The 21872-nt window shown below is 47.2% G+C and overlaps 1 protein-coding gene across 1 annotated transcript; it reads right to left on the reverse strand.

The window, feature by feature from the left end:
* Positions 1 to 9153: 9153 nt before the first annotated feature.
* Positions 9154 to 20534, reverse strand: klf5a (Kruppel like factor 5a). The gene is made up of 4 exons (XM_076038380.1): positions 19891 to 20534; positions 17565 to 18717; positions 15291 to 15350; positions 9154 to 11445 (listed from the first exon to the last, which is right to left on the reverse strand). The coding sequence occupies exons 1-4, from the start codon at positions 20065 to 20067 to the stop codon at positions 11267 to 11269; spliced, it is 1569 nt and encodes a 522-aa protein (XP_075894495.1). The 5' UTR covers positions 20068 to 20534; the 3' UTR covers positions 9154 to 11266.
* Positions 20535 to 21872: the final 1338 nt, after the last annotated feature.

A 21872-nucleotide genomic window follows, 5' to 3' on the forward strand; every position in this document is an offset into this window, starting at 1 on the left:
GGTGCAGGATCCTCGCCTCCCGACATCTGAGCCATGTGTTCGGTAAGTGTGTGTAGGTGTTGGGGGATGTTGCGGCGGCGGCGGGGGGATTCAGGCATGAGAGAGACCTTCGTCATGTAATGGGATAATGTTTTATCTCATCGGAAGAAGGGAGGAGTGAAGAGGAGGAGGAGGAGGAGGAGAAGGAGGAGGAGGAAGGACGAGGGGCTGCAGAGAGCCCGATTATTTTCATAAAGCAGATCTGGCACGGTTGTCCACCCACGGACCTTTACATCCTGTTACACAAGCGCTCGGAGACACACGTGACACGCACGCTGCGTGAGTGTGTAGCGTCTGATCAAACAGGTCTGGGTTTGCACTTTCTGAGTGAGATCAGGTTCTAAAGAAAGCGGGATCAGTGCAAAGCGTCGCTCCTTTCCGAGGATTGCAGCAGGTGTCCGTCGCCCTGTTTCTTTATTTCTCTGCAGCGCTGCCGCTGCGAGACGGGACTGTGCGTTTCAGTCACAAGGGGGAACTTTACAAAGAAGAGTACGCCCGCGCGCACATAAATGCTGATAAATGTCTCTGTGCCTGAAAAGAAGCAAACAAAGACTGTCAAAGATGTTTTTTCAAAGTGCCTAAAATCTGTAATTAATTGTCACACATCATCAGCATAAACAATAATAATGTTTGAGGCCTGATTAAATATTTCCTTCAATATCTTCAGTACATATATGAATTAAAAATTATTTAAACCAATAATTCAAAAAGTCTTTAAAGGAATTCATAGAAAATATCAACTTTTGACAGATTGTATATTCACAATGTATGGCATTAAAATGTATCAGTCTGAATCTAAATGATCCAACAACAATCTTCCTGCTCCAGTCACATCAGCAGTCAATAATGCAGTGATTCTGTTGACACCGGCCGCACACACCTGGCACTGATCCTTAAGAGGCCGAGATTCAGCTGAGCAAACTTGTTAACATCAAGTCCCAGGTTTTATAGGCCGGAATGAAGAGAACCACCTGAAGTCTCTTAGCGACTGAAACGAGAGAAAAACACCCCAGACGTGGCTCCCGATTCCTCAAATTATGTCTGATCAGATTAGACGAGTGCATTTCTGTCTTCCAGCTGTTTATCACCAAAAATGCAATTCAGACTGGCTTCAGGAAAATAATGAAGTTGAAGATGAGTCCAGGCGACACGGTGGCGCAGTCGTTAGCGCTGCCGCCTCACAGCAAGAAGGTCGTGGGTTCGATTCCGGGCCTGGGACCTTTCTGTGTGGAGTTTGCATGTTCTCCCTGTGTCTGCGTGGGTTCTCTCCGGGTTCTCCGGCTTCCTCCCACACTCCAAAAACATGCATGTGAGGTCAATTGAACATTCTAAATTGTCCGTAGATGTGCATGTGAGTGTGAATGGTTGTTTGTCTCTATGTGGCCCTGCAATGAACTGGCGACTTGTCCAGGATGTCACAGCTGGAATAGGATCCAGCAGACCCCCATGACCCTGAGCTCAGGACTAAGCGGGTATGGAAAATGAATGAATGAAGATGAGTCCCAGTCACTTTTTACGTTAAAGTTATTTATTTAAACATTTCTTACCGAAAGCTAATTTACTTATTATTCCAAGACAGCATTGGTGAAAGCCAAAAAAGCTTTTATTTCACGGTATTTTTTTTCCCCTGGAAAACAAGGAATAATTGCTGCAGAGAATTTAAACCTCTCGGCAATGAAAGCCTTTTTTCCATGTCCTGACCCTCCACCTTTCTCACAGCATCAGTGTTCTTCACTTGTTTCCCCTGTGAAACCACCTTAATCCAAATGTACAAATAGAACTAATTCTTGTCGGACCATGTCAAGTCCTGGAGAAACGCATCCAATAATAAGTCAGAGAGGCTCAACGGCACGGTCTCGAAGGAACTTGAAATTCTAGTTTGACTTCCAAACAATGAGCAATGAATCTCTCTTGAAAATTAAAAAAGAACGTCTACCTTGTGTATATAAATGAATATTTGTCATTTTTTTCGACTGACTCCTTAGATTGAGAAATTGCACAAAGCAGCAAATAAGAACTGATGGCCCAACTTTTTCATTTTTAATGAAATGACATAAAAGTCAACTGCTGGAAAAGCTCTGTGACATAACGATCAAGATGTTGAGATTTTCTTTCGAGATCCAGACGGTTAACCAATAACATCTTTGAATCACATGGACCGCAGTGAAGCGAAATGTGGAATTACACACAACAGTAATCATCACTATCATATGACAAAGCACCGATGGTCCACCCCTTGAGATTACTGAGAACCTCTTGAAACCCCTGTGCCTCCAACTCCTTTCTTGCCTCTCCGCATGTAGCTTCTACGTCAGCGCTTCGTTACGGGAAGAACTCGAAAGAGTGAATCAAAACACAATGACTAAAAAATAAAACATTTAAAGGAAGCAATGTTCTTTTTTTCCCCCATTCCTACCTGTTTCACCTACGCCTGTTTTCTGAGTGAACATTGGTGAAAGCAGGGAGAAATTTGAATTCATGGTCACCAAAAGCAGCTGCCAAGTCAGGTTCAACCTTAAAAATGGAAAGTAAATAGAGAATCGTGAAAACATTTTCGGTACAACTTCACTAACTTACAGCGCCCCCCGGCCACAGTGGAGTCTTGAAAATGTCAAACTTGTGGCTTAATTGAAGGACGTGTCTCAGCTTGTCACCTCTATCAGAGTCGCCACGAAAAGAAATACAATGAAAATAGATAAAAGAACAATAAGAAAGAAAAATAACCAACGTCCATCATGACAGCGTGACAGAGGATTTGCACTTTAATGTTTTATTTTTTAGGCATTGTGTTTTGATTCACTCTTTCGAGTTCTTCCCGTAACGAAGCGCTGACGTAGAAGCTACATGCAAGAAAGGAGTTGGAGGTACAGGGGTTTCAAGAGGTTCTCAGTAATCTCAAGGGGTGGACCATCAGTGCTTTGTCATATGATAGTGATAATTACTGTTGTGTGTAATGCCACATTTCCCATCACTGCAGTCCATCTGATTCAAAGATGTTATTGGTTTTTGTTACTGACATCTTCAGGAGACTTAAAAATGCACTGGGTCAAATTGACCCGGGAACATCATTGCTGTTCCTCACAAACGAACATAACAGGGGGGTTAAAAGAATGTAGCTCTAATACTCGTTGTTGTTGTTGTTGTTGTTCTGACTTGTATCTTTTTAAATGCTTGTTCTTATATTTAGTTAGAGGCCCGCTGGGTAAGCTAATTAGCCTCTAGTGGTCAGAAAGCAGACTGCAGGACTGAGGAAAATGTCTATCCTGCTCTATGCTCGGAGCCACGTTATCAGATTATCTTCAGCTATTAAAAAATAAATTACAATTACACTACTACCTTGTAGCACCAGCTGTTATCACATTGTGGCTGATAAAAGTTGAGACTTTGCTTTATCTCTCATCTGTCTGGTAGACGCTACTACACATGAGTCAGAACAGCTTCCATTTGACTCCAGGTTAGATCCGGGTTCTGTGCTACTGTTGAACCTTGGTGGCACAATATGGCTGCCTCTCTGTGAATGGAACCTCCCTTTATATAAACAGACATGGTAGGAAAATAAAAGCACAAGCGTTGTATATTTTGTTCATTTGACAGAGACATTGTACAAATATTTTTATGAAGTTTTGATTCATATGGTTTACCGCAAATATTTGATTCCATTTCAGGCGTGAACATTTACACACGCTGGCCGCTTGTGAAAACACGACATCGGCAGCGACCGGCGCTGGGAACCCGATCCTCACGTTCCTCGCTCTAATCACCGCTAATCTGCGCCGCCGTCGACAAAACACGCGTGAGGACAAGAGGCAAGTGTTGGCTGTTTGGTCAAGGAGGCCCTTAGTACAGTCTGATAGTCTGAGGGCTTACACTGTGCAAACAGCTTTGATTGAGTGTGTGTACACGGACGATATGCAGATCGCAGACCTTTCCTGCCCTTTCCCTCCTACCCTGATAAGAAGAACTCCAGAAAAAAACAACGTAGACATCAACAAGTCAAGTGTGAGACCTAAATACTTCAGTTTTATTTCCCGCACAGGCGTTAACGAGCATTTTGATACAGAGTTATTCCACCAGGATAGAGGGGTGGGAGCCCAACTGGTTTGCCCCTTCAACCCATTTGATACAACGAGGGAGCCAGTCAAGAAAACGCTGCACTGCTGCCCCGGGTTGCTCAAGACTGCAATAAAAGATTTCCGCCAGGGTAAATAAGAACGACTCCGGTGTTTTCCTGATTAGAGCCCTTTATCTGCTGACATGACACAGGTAGGTGGGGCTGCGTCTTGCAGCACTGTGTCATCTTTTTCTCATTAATGTCGGTGGGTCGATGTTGAAACTATACGATCACCAAGCATGTGCCACCAGCTGAAACTGCCTATGAGGAAGCAACTCTCTCACTGCCTGACGACTCTCTTTGTAGCTGAGAGTTTTGGGTAAAACTCTTTTAGGCAGCCGTGGTGAAAAAAAAAAATGGCTTGGCCGCCACCGACCCTGATCTCATCCTCAGCGACAAGTGTTATGTTGTTGTTATCACATTAAGAGTCGGCCTCCATCCAGCGGAGATCTGTGATTGGTTCTCCGAGTTGTCTGGAGGAACCTTCCTCAAAAACTGTCTGCAAGTGTAAGAAGGAGAAATTATTCTGTTTTGCAAAGGCAGCACCAAACATCTGACTTTTTTTTTTTCACAGTTCATGTTCAATGTTGTTTATAGGAAAATAAACTAGAAACCCTTTTCTTTTGAAAGCCTTTCATTATTTACTTTTTACAGCAATTGTTCACAGCTGCCTAAAGTTTTGGCACAGCACTGAATTTGTATACAAATTAAAGAAAAAAAAAGAAAAACATTTTTATTTCAATAACCACACGTGTCTTACACGTGTTCACATCACAACAAATTGCTTTTGGTTACTGATCAACTCATAACAGAACAAACGTTAACATTGATTCTCTCAATTGACAGCAGCAGCATTTCCATGACCCCTAGAATTACGCAAAACCTAAATATCGCAATAAAAAACTGGTGATGGAAACACCTAAACTTCGGGAAAAAAAACTCTCAAATATCGCTAAAAGGTTTTTACGCTCTCTTGAGGTGTTTTTTCAGACGTGTCGATTTCGAGGTATATCGCAAAAGTGTCATGCAGACACTTTTTTTTCGCATTTGCAGGACGTGACGTACGGGATCATGTGACCAGTTCAGTTCAAGTGAAAATGGCATGTTATGTTTGGACGGAGGTGGAGATGGACTATTTTATTTACAAGTAATCAAAGGGAAAAATATAACAACCATTCTTGACAGCAATAAACATAGAACAACAAGAAATTTTGTACCTACACCCCCCTCAAAGTGTGGCGTCGCGGGTCGTGATTTTACGAGAATTACGGCTTATGCGCCTCACACCATTCAATGGAAACACCTGCAAATCGCAATTGTACTTTGTTGAAATTTTTAGAAATGTCACTTTTATTTTGTGAAATACTGGAATGAAAACACAGCTACTGAAACCGGTTCTGTCGCTGTTCCTCCTGCGCTCTCTCTCAGGTCAAGGCGAGGTCCTACCCAGGCTGTTCTAAGGTCAGAGGCGTGGTAACCCAGGCCGCGGCGGACGCAGAGAGACAAACATGTGCGCCTCACGTTCACGTCGCTACCACGAACTGCGTTGCGTCGGACCAAATACGCCTGAATCACTCCTTACTCTCTCCGTTCGGTCGCTGGGCCCCACAAACTGACAACTGACTCAGCCGGCCACCTGCTCCGCACGCTGAGCTCAGCCGGTAGTTTTTTTCTGAGGGCCCCAGGGGTGAAAAGGATCATGGGTAGGCGACCCGCTGCTCTGGCCGGCTACCAAACAGCCGCCGTATGGGAACCTCGAATGCGGCGTTTCGGGGTTTTCTTTGCCCTCTGGGGTTCCTGTTTGTCCGCGCTGAGACTTCCCCCGCAGAGAACCTGATGTTTCAGCCGCTGCACTCTGTAACAGCCACCGCGCTGAGGCCCTGATGCTCGGGGCTTTTCTTAAAAAATGCTCTCCAACTGCTGATGAGTTCACCTCGGGCAACGCTTTCCCAAACGACGGGACGAGGAACCATCCCGACTTTCTGACGTCCCGATGTTGTCCTCAACTTTTGCCACGGCATCTCAGCTGTTCTCTTATCTCCTCCATGTCCGATAACAACATGTTCTATTCTGAGAATATTGGGAGAGGTTGACTTTGGAGGGAGTTTGCGTGTGTGTGTGTGTGCGTGTGTGTGTGTGTGTGTACGTGTGTGTGTCTATCTGGGCTCCCCATTGTCATTCTGTTGGTCTTCTGAGTGGGTGGTCTGTTCCAGGAGAAGAGCACTGGAAACACTATACCTACATACGCGCAAACACACACATACAAGCATGCGTGCGCTTGTGTGCACACACACATGCACGTACACACACACACACACACACACACACACACACGGAGGGGAAACTGGGAATCACACCAACGCAGCACAGCGGAGGGTGGAGCAGGCAGAAGCCTTCATCCAGATGTGTGACATTAATTTAGTTGATCCAAAACATGGAGCAGTAGCTCCCACTCACTCACCACAATGTGTGTGCGAGTGTGTCAGTGTGTGTGCGTGCAAAGTGTTTGTCCTAACTTTCTAAAATATTCGCACACTCCTACACACATTTGCGCATAGTTTTTCACACATTCTGGGTATTTTTTCCCATGGGGGGTGCGGTGAGAAAGGAGAGAGCTTGAAGGTGGAGGAGAAGGTGGAGGTGGATGATTGAAGCGGGGCAGCAGAAGTCGAGGGGACGCAGCAGGTTGTGAGAACGAGTTCCACTCTGACCCCTGGACCTTCATACAGTACTTTCCACCCGGGACGAGGGAGAGAGAGGGAGGGAGGGAGGGAGTTGGGAGGTGGGGGAGATACGGTGCATGGAAAAGACAAAGACGGAGAGAGAGAAGAAAAATGAAATTAAACGAGAAGAGCGGCGGAGGAGGGAGAAGCAGAGGAGACGTAGGAGGACGGAAGTGGTTGATTGGCTCCCCCCAGAGATCCTTTTGTTTAGATTGCTCGCCATTTCACTTCTCTCACCCGCCGCCCCCTCCACCTTCCTCCTCGCTGACATCTGAGGTACATTACAACAGGGACCCTGGGTCACATTTATGACTTAAATCAAGAACATATGGTGTGAGTGTGTGTGTGTGTGAGAGAGAGAGAGAGAGAGAGAGAGAGAGAGAGAGAGAGAGAGAGAGAGAGAGAGCGTGCGTGTTTGTGCGTCTATTCCCGATGCAGTGGGATTCCCCCTCTGGTCCTCAAGTGGTGGTCAGATTTATTTTCTTGTCCATTGTCTCTCGCTGGGACTTCAAAGAGCCATTGTTTGCTGACCAGCGAGGGTGCTGCAGGTTACTTGAAGGCCCCAGAATGAGATTGCTTTTCCTTCTGCCTTCACATCTTCCCGCGTGTCCCCTCAACTGAAAAACAGAGAGCGAAGCGTGTTGGATCTTGAACGGCTCCTTCACAGAGAGCGTGTTTGGTTTTGTTGGGTTGGGAAGACGAAGCGTGTTGGTGCCTTATTTCTGTCAGTAAGGCCTTAAAGAGTCATGTTATAGCACCGAGTGTAGAATGTAGCGCCGCCAGGCAGTGCAGTCGGGGAGATTTCAATTTTGATATCGCTTCGGATTCATCTTTCAAGACTCAGTCCGTGTGATTTAATGGTAATAAATCAAAGTTAACGCAAGTGTCTGGTCTCTGACGTCCCAGTCAATCTCACATCCTTGTTATGGAGGGTGCTATAGTGGGGCAGAACTACCAAACAGTGAGCATATCTACCTTCTGGAGCATGGTTGACACACGGTGGTGCATTATTGTCTGCAAATGAAATGTAGAAACGTGTACGATACAGTAGATTAATCAAACGAGCCATCTTCTCTTTGATCAGTTAACTTGATCAGTTCAGAATATGAGCGGTGCAGTGGTTAGCACTGTCGCCTCACAGCAAGAAGGTTGTGGGTTCGATCCCCGTCTGAGGCCTTCCTGTGTGGAGTTTGCATGATCTCCCTGCATCTGCGTGGGTTCTCTCCGGGTTCTCCGGCTTCCTCCCACAGTCCAAAAACATGCATGTGAGGTGAATTGGGAACTGTAAGGCAGGCAACCCAGTCTGCTCAAGGAAGTGGGTATAGAAAATGGACAGATGGGTTCAGAAACAACCAATCAATGTCCTTACACAGAGAGAAAGAGTTACAGCGAGAGCAAGTTGTTACTCAAACAGGAAGTGACGGAAACTTTCAATTTCCTAACCCCCCCCCCAAAAAAATGTATCAAGCACCGATCTGTCAGGAGTAGGCTAGCATATGGCGCAATACAGCTCATGACAGGGTGGTGGCGCTTGTTATTACTCACGCCTCCCACCAATCACGCTGCTCTGGACTAAGTCCCTCAACTTGCAGGACAGAAATCTAATTGGTCTGCGTCTAATATGATAGACAGATGTTTTGTTTTCATTTCGGGGTCCAGGATTTCTGTCGGCTCTTTCCCAGACCGGCCATGTGGCTTAAATGCACCGTGTACGGGAAGCATTCTGTCTCTCCAATTCTTCAGAATTTCTTTAATGGACAAAATCAACAACACACTATCATAGCTGCACAAGCAAGAGGATTGCTGAAGAAATTCTGTAACTGTTAGAAGAATATTTACCCATCTTTTAAATGGAAAAAAAAGGAGCACAAGCTTGTAAAATTGTCAGTGGACTTTATTAGAATCAGCTTCACTCAGTTGAAGAAAAAACAACTTTTGTCTTTGGAACGTTTACCTAAAACCGAAGAGAAAAAACAGGCTCAAAAATGTTTCGGATGCAGGGCGTTTCTGTTTTTTGTTTGCTTGTTTTTTTTTTCTATTTTTTGCCCATTTGTTTACAAAATAATTAAAAAAAATTAATTGGAAGGAAAACAATTGAACAAAATAATTGTTATTTACAGTGCATATATTTACATTAAGGCATTGTTGCTGGGGAGAAAAGTCAGCTGATCTGGTACCCCACCCCCGACCCCAACCCATTTGAACCCCGCCCACCCCGGCCTCTCCCACCCCTGCCCCACCCCCGACTTGGACACAAATAAATAGATATACCATGATACATTACAGTGCTATATTACCTTTATGCTACCTGCAGTGAATGGACAAATACAGTTAGAGGCACAGGCTAAAACACGGACATTGAGGTTTACGTTAAAGGAAAAGTTCACATTTTTGTCCCAAAAAATTAAAAATACTGTCTCAAATGACACAGTCGGCAGGAAAAAAAAAATCCACAAATTTCCCGTTGAAGCCACTCAGAGTGATCGAACTGGGCGGGTCTCCATCTAATGTCCCCAACAGTGAAAATTCCCTCTGTGTGCAGCTCGACAGGCATAGCGAAGGAATTCCGCCCAGATAAGTGGAACTGGACGAAAAGCAAATAGTGCATTGTCTTATCTTTACAATGCATATTTTATTTTCCCCGCAGGTGTCCCCGCCCACCACCCCAGCTGGATATAGAGCCCGTGTCTTTATGGGGCCGCTCGGGCTTGCAGTGACAGATAACTGCTGGGGTTTACACTGGGGCAAGTGAGTGCTGCCTCAAACGAGACTTGATAAACAAACAAATAAAAAAATGTGAACCGATCCTTTAACCAAACAGGCGTTAATGCTTGACTGACAGATGAAACCGTGTTATCTTTGTAGAAGGTGTGTGGCTGAAAAGCTTTTAGAGGAAGTAGTGAATGTAGATTTTAATTCCAGATTTATTCTTTTTTTCCCAGGATGTCCATGAAGTGGCCTCAGCCGAGCTGATAAATTACAATGGAGGTCGACGAACTCTGTGATCGTAGGATTGTTGTTGTTTTTTCTACAGTGGGCAAATTTGACAGATTGAGAAATGAAAACAGCACCATGAGTGAGAGTTAAAAGGACTGTCCACAGTGATCTCAGCTCTGCTACCGCTGAACACGCGCAAAAACCAGGAGACGCGAGGCACTTGTTAATAAGGGTGTCAATGGTAACGAAGACTTTGGTTTAAAAAAAACAAAAAAACAAAAAAACAACGTTTTGGCAAAGTAAAAAAATCTGACGTCTAATAATTGGACATCAACCGCCATAGATTCTGCTTATCCGGGTGAATTGTGGGATACACGGGCAGCAGATTCTGCTCACGGCTCCCTGCCTGGAGAGATCAGTCGAAGCCCATGAATAATTCAGCAGCTAATTGCCGCTCTTCAGCAACCATCCGCTGCTGCCTGCCCCGCCGCCGTCCTCAGATCCTCCCCACGCCCCCCCACTTTTCTCCCAAATCAGAAATCTTTCTATCCATCCATCCATCCATCCATTTTCCATCCCCCTATCCTCCCATCCCATCTCCCCTCCCTCCTCTCCCCCCAGGAATAAAAAGCCTTCAATATTTAATATCCGAACAGCAATGATTTGTGTGTATCGGCAGGGATTCAGTCCAGTGGTGATAACGATCGCTCCAGCCGAGAGGAGGCTCGGGCCTGTTGGGGGCGGGAGGGAGTGGGGCAGGGTTTCAACAATTTCTAGTGCAAACCAAAGGGATTTGGTAAAAAAAAAAATTATAAAAGAAATCATAATAATAATCAAAATAATAGAAATCTGGATATCCCAGTTGCATAAACAAACCAACAAACCAAGTTAAGTAAACATAAAAATTAGAGTTAAAAAAAAAGATTTGGCTTGGATAGTTTTGCAAAAAAAAAAAAAAGGCAAATAGAAAAAAAAAAACCCTTTCATAAAAAAAAAACTAAATCATACAGACAATTCTATGTTAGACAAAAAAAGGCAAAACATGTACAAATTCTTTAGTGGTAAGTGCTTTTTCCCCCACACCTCATTCGGGTATGACTCCGCTGCTTTTCTTTAATTGCATGTGTTTTTTTTTTTTCCTTTCTCTTCTTCATTGTACTTGTCCACAGAAATCGAAACCAAGTCTGTGTGGACCAGGAGGCGGCCGGCGGGAAGGAACTCCGTCCGACCTGAACGCTTCCTGCTATCAAACTCCCAGAAAAATGTCCCACTTTGTTTGCCGTCGCTCTGCCTGCAGCACCAGGAGGTGTCAGCCGGGGGGCGTCGCTCTGTATCAGGCAGCGTGTAGCATGTGGGAGGCTTTTTAGTCAGGATGCCGCCGCTCATTGTGTGTGTGTGTTTGGTGGCGTCGTGTGTAGAAAAAAAAAAGAAAAGAAAAGCAAAAGCGACAAGGCGGCTAGTTCTGGTGCCTCTTCATGTGCAGGGCGAGGTGATCAGAGCGGGAGAAGGAGCGCGAGCAGACGGCGCACTGGAAGGGCTTGGCGCCCGTGTGCTTCCGGTAGTGCCGGGTCAGCTCGTCCGAGCGGGCGAATCTCCAGTCGCAGCTCTCCCACGTGCACCTGTACGGCTTCTCACCTGTGGGTGGGTGGATCGGTGGGGGGGGAGGGGGAGAGAGAGAGAGAAAAGTCTGGATGAGTGACGGGTCGGACCCCCAAGATTAAACCGCGGAGACCCATTGAAAGCCTCAAAGCAGAATTTTTTTTTAACTATTATTCACAATTTTTGTTGGCCAAGCGGCTGTGTTGTTATGTACTGACTGTCATGTCTTGCATCCAAAATAATGTTATTATAGGCCATCTGCATGTTATGGAAATTTAGACTGGTACTGATTAACAATCAGGAGGACTGCTGGGTATTTCCATGGATGTATTATAAGAACTGGATATTGCACTGGCAATATGGCGACGAGCCAATTTTTTTCCCAGTGGCCACCTGAGGTACTGCAGCATAAAAAAAATTCTATGGGCCCGAAAAGCATTTTTCCCATAGACCGCAACACAAGAGTAAACGCCTTTAGAGCGGCTCGCAGGACGACTGTGACCTGAAACGCGATTGAAAGCAAATCTTTCTATTGTAGATTTTTCAGTTATGGTCTTTTAGTCAACGATAAAGGCCAGAAAATCACCAGAAAAGAGTTTATTCCCGGTGTGATGTCACGATGTCGTACGTGCTGCTGTGTCTCAGCTCTCGCTGGCTGCGTCCTGACGTGTCCCAGAAACGTTCTGATTGGCCAAATAGATCATGTGAGCTCTATGGGCCCATTAATGCAGAAGTGAAAAAGTTTTTCGCCGCATGCGCTGGGTGAGCAACTGCATTGAAATGAATGGGCCGCCATCTTGGATTCTGGGGGTTTGGGTATTTCACACACTGGGCACGAGGCCTGGACGGCTCAACCTCGCGACAAAAAGCGGCAAGGTGATCTCGGCAATGCCAGCGATCATCATTAGAACAGACTCTTAACACCCCCCCCCCCACACACACACGATCGGGCGGAGGAACTGGGGGAACAGGCTCTACTGAAAAGTCCAGTTAGCCAACAACACGCGCAGTCGGAGGCATTCGCCGAGCGCCGCGCAGCTCAGGTTTCCCACGGAGTCGTCTTTGTTTCTCCGCGAGGCTTTTTTCGCTCGGGAGTTTGTTTCTCTGTCACTCTGCCATCCCAATCATCCTACAACTTCAGCCTCGGGCTCCTCTCGATAGAGGAAGAAGACGAAGTTGAAACAGAGAAAAAAGGCTGCCGCGACCTGCTGCCTCCTCCAGCCTTGGCCCGCTGTCAGACAAGAACTGATCCGCAAACCACCGATCCCAAGAGTTGGCCTTTAAGGGTTAATCCGGTCCAAACTCGCAAGTTTTTTTTTGTTTTTTTTTGACAGGATTAAGTTGCGTTTTCAGAAACGCTGCCAGTTCAAAACAACATGAAAAAGTGTTTTTATTTATTTATTTGCTTGTTTTCTGTCTATCTTTATTCCCCCTTCAAAAGCTAAAAGCACAACAGCCTCCTCCCGACTCGCTCCGAAGGAGCCCACAGTGAATCTTCACGACGAGCTTGGAGTTTTTCGTCATGATCAAAAACAGCAGGAGAAATATGTTGACTATTTGTAATCCTCCTGCAGATCTTAGGAGAGAGAAAAAAAGGCCCTCTAAAAACAGCTCGTCTTTCCTGAAAGCAGGGTTCGCATAACTCGCATAACAAGGCCAACGGAGCCGCCGCACATTGCTGCGAGAAAACACTTTCCACTGGAAGTGCCTCGGCTGAAGTTGTGAAAATTCATCGAGCGTGTGCGCAAAAGTGATAAGACGCCGCCGCTGGTTGCAGCTGCTGCCGCTGCTGCCGCTGCTGCTGGTGGCGGTTTGAGGAGGGAATAAATCAGGAAAAAAGAAGAAGGTTTGCATTTTTTTTTTTTAAAGCAATACGCTGCATAAACAACACAGTCGGTCCCGGTCTCTAATGCGCCGTGAAGGCGGAAGATGTGCACGGAATAATGTGCACGGACGAGGCTTTTGGAATTAATACCGACAACCAGACAGACAGACGTGCACACACAAACACACATGCACACACACACCTGAAGACGAGCGCAGCAAGATGAGACGGTGAGAAGACACCAGGAAAGAGAGAGACAGAAAGAGAGGATCTGGGAGGAGAGTTTTCACAATACACTTGCAAACACATGCATCTAGGCGCACACACAGACACACACGCACACACACGCACACACACAATCAGGGTAATGGATGTTGATGGAGATTAGAGTGGGGACTCCCAAAGGGAGCCAAACGCATTAGGAATCATCTCATACAGATTACTGACAGGTGTGTGTGTGTGTGTGTGTGTGTGTGTGTGTGTGTGTGTGTGTGTGCGTGCGCGTGCATGCGCATACGTGTGTAAGCAGCTGAATAAGAGAAGCAGAATGAGTAATGAGACAAAGACAGAAATTGCAGGGGTGTGTGTGTGTGTGTGTGTGTGTGTGTGTGTGTGTGCAGGGAGGGGGCCTATTAGAAAGTAGAATCACAGCGAGCACAGAAGAGGAACCAGATGAATGAGGGGAGGAACAGAAAGAAAAGAAAACGGTGACTGTATAAAACCTGACTGACAAAAAGCTGAGCGGAAGTTGCCGCTGCATCCCTGCGTGTGTGTGCGCGCGCGTGGTGCTTTCATCTCTAGCCTGCGCCGACTGCGGCCAACGGCGGACCTAATTGTCGTGTGGTGTTCCCTCTGCGCTGAAGCGAGACGCACGCAACAACCCGCAGCGACAATCGCGCACGTGCCAGAGATTCGCCGTCACGAAACTCTGCCCGTGTGTGTGTGTGTGCGTGCGTGCGTGCGTGCGTGCGTGCGTGCGCGCCCGTACGTCCAGATGAGCGAGGAATGCTTGCATATAAACAGGAGCTGTGTTTTGTTAGCTGCAGCAAGGTGGGGCACCGACACCTTCGTGCTTGTTTGTTGACTTTTGCGAGAAAAAAGGGAAAAGGGGATCAAAAAAAGAAAGAGAGGGGGAGAGAGAGAGGGAGAGAGAGAGAGAGAGAGACGGCTCCCGGATGAAAAAAACAAAAAGGTGAAAAGAAACCGTTTGAATGGGAGACAAAAAGAGGAAAAAGGGGAAACGGGCCGCGACATGCGCTCGGGGGGGCGGGGGTGCGGTGGGGAGGTGGTGGGGAGGCGGGCGTGTAATCCGCGATATTTTTATATCCGAGCGGACGGATATTTATAGAGGTTAAACGAGCCCAGAAACAGCAGGTTGAACGTGGCTTGAACGCCGCAGGAAGTGGGATCCTCGGGGAGGAGGAAGATGGGTGGTGGGGGGGGTGGGGGGTGTATATGTGGCGGTGGGGGAGGGGAGGGTGAGACGGCACCCAGAGTCACCCGCTGGCAGGAGTGTGTCACTTCCACCTGTTTTGGCGGAATCGTATATTGGGCAGAAGATAGAAACGGGGCTGGGATACTTTTACACACACACACGCGCGCGCGCGCACACACACACACACACACACACACACACACACACACACACACACACACACACACACACACAGACATTGTGTGAGCGCGACACTCTGCCTAGCAACACGCTGCCACACAAATACACACAAGTTGTGACACGGCGTCGTCCCATCCTCAAGAGCGGCGCCGGTTGGAACAGCGTTGTTCAACCACTGGGCCGCGGCCGTGAGACGACGCCAGGTGTGACGTGAAAAATCGTCCAATTACACCGAGTTGGTCGAAAAGAAAAGAATAACATTCCGCTGTGGAGTGACTTTGCTTCAACACTGATGTGAGCTTGTTTCCTTCAACTCCTCCCTGCATATCAGCTTTGTGTGCATCTAAGCAGGCCCAGGTTTCACACTGACTGAGTAGAAAAGAATCAATATATTTTGGGTTGGTAATTTAAAAAGAGCGGATTGGAAGGACTTGGTCTTACCGGTGTGAGTCCTTAGGTGAGCTTTGAGGTGGGACGACTTGGTGTAGACCTTCTTGCAGCCTGATGGGGAGACAAAAAGGCAAAAATGGATTCAACTTGAAAAATTTTAAAGTAAAAAAAAACCCTCATTTGTCAGGCTTGCGCTTGGCAGGCGGCTTCGCTGAGCGAGCGGCGGTTTGTCAGAAGTGCGCGAATGTGTCGGAGCTAAGCGTCAAAACAAACACCAGCTGCTCTTTGGGGGTTACATGTACTTTTCTCATGTACTTACCAAGATTCTTATCGTTTATTATTGTTATTCATCATTGTTATTGTTATTGTTATTGTTAATCAACAGCACCGGCGGCAGTTTTTGAGGGTTCGGAGCATTTTTAAAGGTCCCATTGTGTCGCGCGTCTTCGGTTCTCAAAGCCTGGGACAATTCAATGAAATCTGAAAGAACTTCTAAAAATTCTTTTTTTGAAAAAAAAAGAAGAAAAAAAAAAGAAAAAAAGTTTTTTGTTAAATCTTCTACATCTACGCAAAATCAAAGCAGTCTCAGAGCCAACGTCTGGGAAAGGTAGCTGTGCCCTTTATGACATCACAAAGGGGTCAGTGCCCAGAGCTGCATGGTTAAGCCAACATTTTTGCATATAGATATGGAATAGATGAGAGCGAGAGTCAACATGGGACCTTTAAACACAGTCTCGCTGTCTTATAGGCAGTGGCAGAATTATTGCCGGGTGTTTTTTTTTTTTGTGTGTGTGTGTGTATTCAGCGATTTCATACATTCAAATGAGGTGGAAAATATGAAATCCAGCAGCAAGAAGATGGTAAACTATGATCCCTGACAAATCTGACTCATGCAAAGACGTTAGTCTTGTCTCGGCACGCCGCTGGAGCCTCTGCTTAAGCCCATTTTACACGCCACCACAGGCTATTTGACATTACATGTCGTACAAGTAGCTGCACATCATACGGCTACACGGTGTGTGTGTGTGTGTGTGCGTGTGCGTGTGCGTGCGCGTGTGTCAGAAAACAACTAAAGTGACGCGCAACCTCGAGCCAAATTGCGACTTACACGCCGAACTGGTTGACTGAAAAGAAAATCAAAAAGGTCAGAGGACTTAAGGAGGGCGTCCAGTCTAATTATCACACCCACGCACAGGTCGCTTTCACAATCGTGCCAGTCGCCACTCTCCAGCCACAGCCATGTGTGAGAGCTCGCAAGGTGACAGAGCCCGAGACCGTTTGGAGGCGTGCTAATGAACGCCGAGCAGTTTTTAGCGCACGCAGTTGAAGCGAGTGCAGCGAGCGAGCGAGCAGGCGAGTCGTCTGAAAACGCTTCTCTTGAAGCTTCGTGCTGCCGTGACTCACTGGGCTCCTGGGAGTCGTTCAAAACACCATAAATTTGTCAAAACGAGACGCAACGCAGACGAACCCCAGCCACATGAAACCACACACACACACACAGGGCGTTGATAAGAAGACATATATACAAATATGTATATGTATGTATATATATATATCTATATATATACACTACCAGTCAAACGTTTGGACACCTTATGAATTTAATGTCTTTTCTTTCATTCTCATGACTGTTGACATTGCAGCTTCTCACTGAAGGCATCAAAACTATGTATGAACACACGTGGCATAATGTAGGAAACAATAACAGTGTGGAATAACTCAAACACGTTTTATATTCAAATTCTACAAAATAGCCGCCTTTCATAAAAAACAAACTTAGAGTTATTTAACTTGTCTTCACATATATCGTGCTCATATCTCTGATGTCTTCAGTATCTATCGGCAGTGTAGAAAACAGTGAATGGTGAGAAGGCGTATAATAAGAAGAATTCAAAGCATATTTTGTTTGTTGTGTTTTTTGTTCTTTCATGTATTACTAATATTCTGGGTGATCTTATGGAATGTACAGGATAAAATAAAGCAAAAATAAGTCTCAACTTCAGCCTGTTTCCTCTTTTCATTTTAAGAGTTGTTTTATTTTTGTTGCATATATCTTGTAAATTTGTAAAAAAAAAAAAAAAATATGTATATATATATATATATATATATACACATATACATAGTTTCTTTTTTTGTCAATTGATTGCAGACATGTTCGATTAATTTATAATGAAAACGAAACTAAACGAAAAAAAACAATTCATTCATTCATATATATATATATATATACATATATATATACATATATATATATATGTATATATATATATATACATATATATATATATATACATATATATATATTTCCGTAGCTGCAGTTCCTACCTGGGTAATCACAGTGGTGGATCCGTCTCTTCTCCAGGTCCGGGTTGTTCCTGCGGTTGTAGCGGACGGGCATGGTCGTCTGAGCCGGGTGGGCCTGAGAGAGACCCTGGCCCGCCGGGCCCACCTGGCCCTGTCCTGGGGCCGGCGCTGGCCCCGCAGCCAGGGGCAGAGCCAGGCTGCCGGGCCCCGGGCTGGGGCCCAGGGCGGGAGCCCCGCCGGCCAGCTTGGAGGCGATGGTGGCGGCGTAGGACGGCGGCGGGGACATGGCGTTGAGCAGCTCCTTCTGCCGGTCAGGGCTGCCGGGCTCCGAGCTGGGCGGCGACGGCGGCAGGTAGGGCGCCACCTGCTGCTGCTGCTGCTGCTGCTGGAGGAAGTGAGGGCGAGGAGTCTGAGGGTGGAGGGGGTGCGAGTAGAAGACGGGCTTGTTGGCGGGCTGCTCGGGCGGCGAGGCCGAGGACGCCGCCGGCATGTCGTGGAAGGACGCGTGGATGGAAGTGGGCGTGTGCTGTAACTGCTGCTGCTGCTGCTGCTGCTGATGATGATGGTGATGATGGTGGTGGTGGTGCTGAGGAGCCTCCATGCCGTTGCCGTGGTGATGGTCCAAGCCGGAGTTCAGAAGCTGGAAGAGCGAGCTGCCGCTGTCCTGGTGGTGGTGGTGGTGATGGTGATGGTGGAGGTCGTGGAGGTCGTGGTCGAACGGCGAGGTCATTTCCTGCTTCACGAACACCTCGGCCACCGGGTCGCTACCGCCGGCCGATTGGTTGAAGACGCTGGTGAAGTCTGGCAACCCGCTGAGCGTCAGGCCCAGGCCCGACGAGTCCAGGGCGCCGCCGCTCGGGGTCGGGCAGTGCAGCTGCAGGTCGGGGGAGAAGCACGGCGACGCCGCCTCCGTCTTGATGTGGGCGCCGCCCTGGTGGTGGTGCTGAGGCGGTGGCGGCGGCGGCCGCTCCTGCTGGCACAGGCCCATCCTCAGGTAGCCGCTGTCGGGGAGGTACAGGTTCATGTTGAGGGTGTACGGGGCGCCGTGGCCGTGGTCGTCGGCGAAGAAGCCGTGATGATCCATGACGGAGCCGCCGTCTCGCTGCGACTTCTGCTGGCCGTCGCCGGCGAGCGGCTGCGGGGAGAGGTAGCGGTCCAGCTCGCACTTCGCTGCCTGGGGAGGAAGGCGAGAACGCACACAGACAGACAAACAAACAAGAGAGTTTAACCGTCACTGGCTGCTCGTGTATCTGTCGCCTTTCAAAAAAAAAAAAAAACCCATCTAGAGCGACTATTTTTGGGAGGACAACTGTTTATTGGGACAGTCACCGCGAAAACATTTATCAAGTAGTCATCAATAGGCGGCTGCTACATTCCCTCTCTGCCTGCTAGGCGGCTGAACTCGGAACCCCCACCCCCCCACCTTCCCACCACCACCACCCCCAACAACCAAGTAGGCCAAACTGTGTGTTGGTTCATGAACGCAACTACAGAAAATCATGTCAATACAATTATATATCTACGGGGGGGAAAAAAATCTAAATCTAAGCCGCCCGTTTCTGCTCCGGTCGGTTGATTCCAGCCCAGCCCAGTCTGACAGACTCGAGCTGGTGTTGAAAAGTTGGAGGAGCCCCTCCACCCTCCACCCCCCCTGCAGCAGAGGATGAAAGGGAATGGGGGGGAACACCCATGCCTCCCTGGCCGCTGCTGCAGCAGCAGTAGCAACAGCAGCAGCAGCAGCAGCAGTCTGGGGATGGGCTTTTGCTATTTCTAGGCTCCTGATCCGACCAGCTGTTCTACACACACACACACACACACACACACACACACACACACACACACACACACACCCCAACCCTCGCTCGCTCCCCCTCCTGCTGCTGCAGTTTCCAGAGAGAAACTGACGGACTTGAGTTGCCGGCAGCAGCAGCAGCTTTTTTCTCGCCGGTCAGTTGTTGTCAGCAGCGCTATGGTGCCGAGAGGGGCGCACAACAACTGGTGGACCAACTGGCTGCCACGGGGAAACATGCGCTGAATGAATGCGCTCGGGGAACGCAGCAGCAGCAGCCTCAGCACAGCGAAATATAATAACAATTAAAAAAATAATAATAATAAATAAAAAAAATCATCATAATAAAGTGATTTAAGAAAAAAAAAAAGACGACAGGTCCTCTTGAGCGACCGTAATTACAACAGCGGGGAAAGCACAGATAGCAATTCTGCATTGACACACACACACACACAATCTGCCACGCCCATTCTATGTAATACATCACTCGTGCTAAATCTCTCTGGGGAATCACTATTACGATTATTTTTTATTTTTTTTATTTATTTATTTATTTACCTGAGTGTAGTCGTTCGGGCCGGCCTTGTCCGGGACCTTGCAATCCAAACCAAAGAGCGCCGACTCCTCCAGGGGGAATCCGGCGGCCAGAGTTGCCTTCTGCAGCGGGTAGAAGGGATCCTCCTGCCCGCCGCCGCTGCCGCCGCCGCCGCCGCTCATGGTGAGTGTCGCGGCCATGAAAAAGCTCCGGTGCTGCTGCGGCGACGCAAAAAAAACCAAAACGATCGTCTCCCTCTTTCGCTGCGCAAGAGAACAAGGATGCACGAGCGTGCGTGCGTGCGTGCGTTGATGATGGTTGAGGTGGTGGCGGTGGGGGAAGTGGGGGGGTGGGTGTTTTGTTAGCGTGCGCCCGTCTGCTCCATCGCCTTCCACTTGTTTCACGGCTTCCACCGGCCCGCAGACAGTTTTTCTACGGAGGGCGGAGCGGCCCAGTGTAAATACGGCGCAGGCACCGCCCACCGCCGCCTTTCATGTCCTCAGCCACCGGGCACCGCCCTGCGCTCCATCCGGCTCCGGCGCTGCCCCGCGGTGCACGCACGCACGCACGGACGGACGGAGAGCGCAGGACGGGGTAGAACGGCAGTCACCAAGTACACAAATACATTTGATGATTTTATTTTTCCATCTTTGTGGAGGATCCAGTTGTTTGTAACAGCCGAGGAGTCGTCTTTGATTTTAATGTTTCAAAGCTTCGTGTCGAGAAAAAGCCTTCACAGGTGCTGACTGTAATCTGCGGCACGTCTAGACTTTGTAGCGGGTGTCCAGACTGAAGGTGGGCCAAGCAGGAAGTGTGTGTGTGTGTGTGTGTGTACATATTCAAATTTAATGGCAGTCAGCAGCAGGCCTTTATGTGTCGCTATGGCCCATATTAATTTGCTTAAAGAACTCTTTAAAAACAAAGTCCTATTTACCCATTTAAAAGAATGGGATCTTGTTGTTGTTTTTACGCCCTGACTCTTGTGGAGCATCTTAAAAAAATTGTTGGATGTCCCACTTATTTGGAGACACAAAGCAGCTATCTAAAGCAAAAATGAAACTAAAAAATATCAGTCATATTTCTCAAGAATTTAATGACTGACTGGAAACACGTTGTTTTTTTCTTTTTAAATCCTAAGTGGTTTATATAGTGTGGTACAAATAAGCTCTTCTATCTAGAAAAAACTTTAACTAGGTGCATCTGTGTGATAATGGTGAGTAGCACCTTTGCTTTACTCTAATGAAGTTGGTGGTTTCATTTTAAACAGAAGGCATTCTGTGTTGGTGTTGCATGTCCTCAGCACACCTGTGCTCACTTCCTCAAGGCGTTGCATCTCTCTCACGAAACATGTAGATTGGACTAATTAGGCACTACGAAGAGCCCATTATATTAAACACACAACACCTTTTGACATGTACAGATGAGTCAACAACTTCAAAACTGTTTGCAAATATGCACCCAATAGATGTAAAAGCTTTTACAATAATTTGTGATAATTATGGGCCGTTACCCCTCGCAGTGGTATTTGTGTTGGCAATGTAGGCGCTCGGCTCAGTTTTCTTCCAAATGAGCTAATTTCAAAAGTTTGATGTTCCTGATTGATGATCCCACAGGTGCACCTGCACCTAGATGAACAAAATGTGACAGGCAGGACTGCCTTCTATTATATAACCATAAGGGATTGTGAGGCCCTGTCACACGTACACTGTTTACACAGTAAAAAGAGACGATACTGAAACAGTTTACATACACAGTTACTTGCTCAACAAGCGCGTCAAACTATAGAAGCCCGAAAATGTGTTTCACACACAACACACACGACACCAGTAAGTTGTACTTTTCGGTTTTCCTTTCTAAAGTAATGAGTTCAGTGTGCTCCGTTAGTCAGTTGACTCATGATAGAAAAGAACCAGCAACGAACAGACTGAAAAACAGCTTCTTCCCGAGAGCTGTAACCATCCTGAACGCTCAGATGAGATAAATGAGCAATATACATGTGGACAAT

This window comes from Nelusetta ayraudi, unplaced genomic scaffold (assembly GCF_046127955.1).
Source record: "Nelusetta ayraudi isolate G7.1 ecotype Tasmania unplaced genomic scaffold, CSIRO-AGI_Nayr_v1 ptg000056l, whole genome shotgun sequence".
NCBI classification, from domain to species: Eukaryota; Metazoa; Chordata; class Actinopteri; order Tetraodontiformes; family Monacanthidae; genus Nelusetta; species Nelusetta ayraudi.